This window comes from Apodemus sylvaticus, chromosome 1 (assembly GCF_947179515.1).
Source record: "Apodemus sylvaticus chromosome 1, mApoSyl1.1, whole genome shotgun sequence".
NCBI lineage: Eukaryota > Metazoa > Chordata > Mammalia > Rodentia > Muridae > Apodemus > Apodemus sylvaticus.
Genome location: NC_067472.1, coordinates 194,821,177 through 194,824,515, shown reverse-complemented (window position 1 = coordinate 194,824,515; position 3,339 = coordinate 194,821,177). Strand labels below are relative to the sequence as shown.

The 3,339-nt window shown below is 42.6% G+C and overlaps 1 protein-coding gene across 1 annotated transcript; it reads left to right on the top strand.

Annotated features, from left to right (window-relative positions):
• The first annotated feature begins 1,076 nt into the window (after positions 1–1,076).
• On the top strand, positions 1,077–2,824 carry LOC127683465 (homeobox protein CDX-1-like). Its single transcript, XM_052180731.1, has 4 exons — positions 1,077–1,257; positions 1,374–1,573; positions 2,012–2,417; positions 2,688–2,824. Exons 1-4 carry the CDS (start codon positions 1,077–1,079, stop codon positions 2,822–2,824), a joined length of 924 nt encoding a protein of 307 aa, XP_052036691.1.
• The last annotated feature ends 515 nt before the right edge of the window (positions 2,825–3,339 follow it).

The window sequence follows — 3,339 nt, the reverse complement described above, 5'->3', positions numbered from 1 at the left end:
CTTGCTGTGGTGGGAGAAGTAGTTTCTGATAATGCCAAAGTTTACTGGCTTCTGTTTCTCATGGTCTTGCTCTTGCCTCTTGTCATATGGTTATAGGGAGTTTTTTTCTGGTTGGGGTGTTTCTGTTTGGGAGTTTTCTTTTTTGTCCGTAGGTTGACTCAAGTCTCATGGTAGGCCAGTTGCCTTGGATGTGGCAAACCTCCTGTGGGATCTTCTGACTGTGGAACCTTCAGAGGTGCATGTACACTGGTGACTTGTTGCCCTGGTGGCCGTGTGTCTTCAGGGAGGCCTTCTTGAAGACCTTTGAATTGTGGGTTCTTTAGAGAGGCAGAGAAGCTGGAGATATGTTGCCCTGGCTGTGACACATCTACTGGGATGCCTTCATACTGTTTACTCTTGAGACGATTTGTCAAGCTGTTGCCCTACGTTTCGCTGTTAACCAGGGAAGCATAAGTACTGTAGGTTTTGTTTCCCTGCATGCAAAAGAATTCCCGACAGGCTTTCAGACTGTCGATTCAGTTTCTCTGCATGCTGCAGTGCCCCTGGGAGGTCTTCAGACTTTGGTGTCAGTTGTCCATTTACTCTGTTTGCAGAATTCCTGGGTTTGTGATTTGACTTTTGTGTCAGTTGCCCTGCATGCCACAGAAATCCTGTGAAGCCTTCAGGCTTTTATTTTCATGGGCAGAGGCAGACTAGCTAGTAGTCTGTCCCAACAAAATTTCACAGCCAGAAGTGTAGGATATGGAAAATTTAAACATTGGAAATGAACATTCAATTGCCAGCTTACCTGGACTGGCAACCTCTTGTTAATACTGGAGCCAAGTGCATATTTATTTCAATACTGAGAATACTTGTAAGATTTGGAAACACAGGCAGTTGTTCAGAAAGAATGAAGCTCCTGTCTGATTCCTGCTCTGTAACAGTCCAAACCAAATGCTGGGTAGGCAGGATGGGTAAATCAGTGCTCTCTGTACGTTTTTTGACGTGTTTTCTTTTACTAGATTCTCCAGAACATATTCCAATAGGTTCGGAACACACATAGGGCTGAAGGTCCCTCCTTGTATCCAAAATTCCAAATGCCTTCAAGTGCACCCATAGAAACCAGACCCCAAAGGCTTCAAGAGACTGCAAGGAACTTACCCTTTCAAGTTTATTACAGTCCCATATTGACCCCAACAAATCCAATGCAATCAAGTCTTTCAGTCCCTGAAAGGGACCTACATCAGCAAGAGTTCCAAGGACCATCAAGAAAATCAGGTATCCAAATGCAACTAGATCCTGTACTGGGCCCAGGTTTACCTACTTTGAAAAAACCCTCAGGGCGTCTAAGTTATCAAATACATAATTGAAATCTTGTTTCCATGTTCTCATAGGATCTGTGGTACTGTCAGAGAAATATGGTGACCATCAATCTGGCCCTGTGACTTCAAGAAAGGTGCGGAAGGAACGCATTGTGTACTCCAAAAAACAAAAGCATCTGCTGCAAGAACATTTTGATAAGTGTCAGTACCCAAACCAGGATCAATGTGTGAAGCTGGCAGAGTTAGTTGGTGTGACAGCGAGGGACATCAAGGTCTGCCCCTCTCTTTTCCCTCAATCCAACAGCAAAAATCTACACTTTCCCATCAGAAACTTTAATTTTGTTCTTAAATGCTTAGGGCAGTGATGACAGTTTTAGGTGGTGGATATTTATGAATCAAATGCTGGGACTCCAATTTTTATCAACCTTGTAGCAATATAGAATAGCATTGTTTCCATGCAGGGTCTCAGAAATCTAATCACCAGAGCTCCTGCTAAAATACAGGACACACTGGCTCAATCTCCCCAGTCTTATGTTGTCTGGTCATACACAATCTACTTTATTATAATATCTTAGCCATCTTGAGTTTCCTGCTTCTTTGTTTCTGACATGTGAATCATTGCTATACAAACACCTTTTATCCAAAATCTTCACCTTGTGGTCCTGTTAGGGGACAACAGGCATTCTTCTGATATCTTCTTTCTTTTCCAGATCTGGTTTAAGAACAGCCGAGCTAAGTACAAGCGGATGGCTCTCCAGAATATTACAGAAGCTTTGCCAGAGACCAATGGAAGTTCAAAACCAGTTTTTGAATCAACCCACTTTCCTGGTTCCATACCTCTTGTTGCTGCTGAGAATGGAGAGCCCATGTGTTCAGGCACATTTAGTGAGGTTTCCATTCCCAAACTCAACTGCATCCAGGAATCTTCTCTGCATCATTATCAGGCCAGTGATGCAGACAGGTGTAGTCAGCAGGAAGATCTGCTTGTTGGCCATGCTCCCATTATAGATTGGGATTCTGGTCAATCAGCAGCAGTTGAAGCCCAGACTGATCTAGCAGTGACTGAATCTACAGATGTCCTAGAAGCTTCCACCCATTGCCCAGAGGAGGCTCAAGGTTCAGGTCCATCTGCAGAGGAACTCTGGCAAAGAATCCTTGACGACTTGGAGAAATCCGAGGACTGGCTTACTCCAGTGACTGAATCTACAGATGTCCTAGAAGCTGCCACCCATTGCCCAGAGGAGGCTCAAGGTTCAGGTCCATCTGCAGAGGAACTCTGGCAAAGAATCATTGACGACTTTGACATACCCGAGGACTGGCTTACTCCAGTGACTGAATCTACAGATGTCCTAGAAGCTGCCACCCATTGCCCAGAGGAGGCTCGAGGTTCAGGTCCATCTGCAGAGGAACTCTGGCAAAGAATCCTTGACGACTTTGACAAATCTGAGGACTGGCTTACTCTGGATTACACCCCAAATCCAACTTACTTCTCTCAGCTCCTTGACCATTCCAGACATTTATAGTCATGAAGAAGTGTGTTATGTACACCCTTCATCTCAGTATTTGTGGGAATTAACCAGGCCTTTCTGTAGACGTTGTGTACCACTGTGGTTTATATAGAGGGGTTGTTTCAAAGCAACTGTAAATATTCATTCTTCATTGTTACATTATGTTCTCATGAAATAAAAGGAGAAATAGTTCCTGAAAATTATTTTATTACATATATTATCCATTTACATTCCAGTCACTACTGCATATGTCCCACTGACCTATAGTTCTTCACCCAACACATTAGGTAAAGTTTTCCCCTAATATTTTTTAACGTTTTTTACCTTTATTACGATAGTATCACATACTATAATAGAATAGGAGATTAACTAATTCAGAAAGAAATAAATCAGGATAAAGTGTCCTTGCCATTTTTGTTTACATTAAGGATTCAGAAAGTGGAACAAATTAAGACGACTAGGTAAACACCTAAAACCATGCCAACTTAGCTAAAGTTACATAATATTAGGATTCAAACCCTAATTTAGAT

Bases quoted from the DNA above. Each gene is read 5' to 3' on its own strand.
- LOC127683465 (XM_052180731.1), top strand. From the start codon at position 1,077: ATGCCTTCAAGTGCACCCATAGAAACCAGACCCCAAAGGCTTCAAGAG. The intron at 1,258-1,373 runs GTATCCAAATGC...ATGTTCTCATAG, and splicing joins AGGACCATCAAGAAAATCAG to GATCTGTGGTACTGTCAGAG. The intron at 1,574-2,011 runs GTCTGCCCCTCT...TTTCTTTTCCAG, and splicing joins TGACAGCGAGGGACATCAAG to ATCTGGTTTAAGAACAGCCG.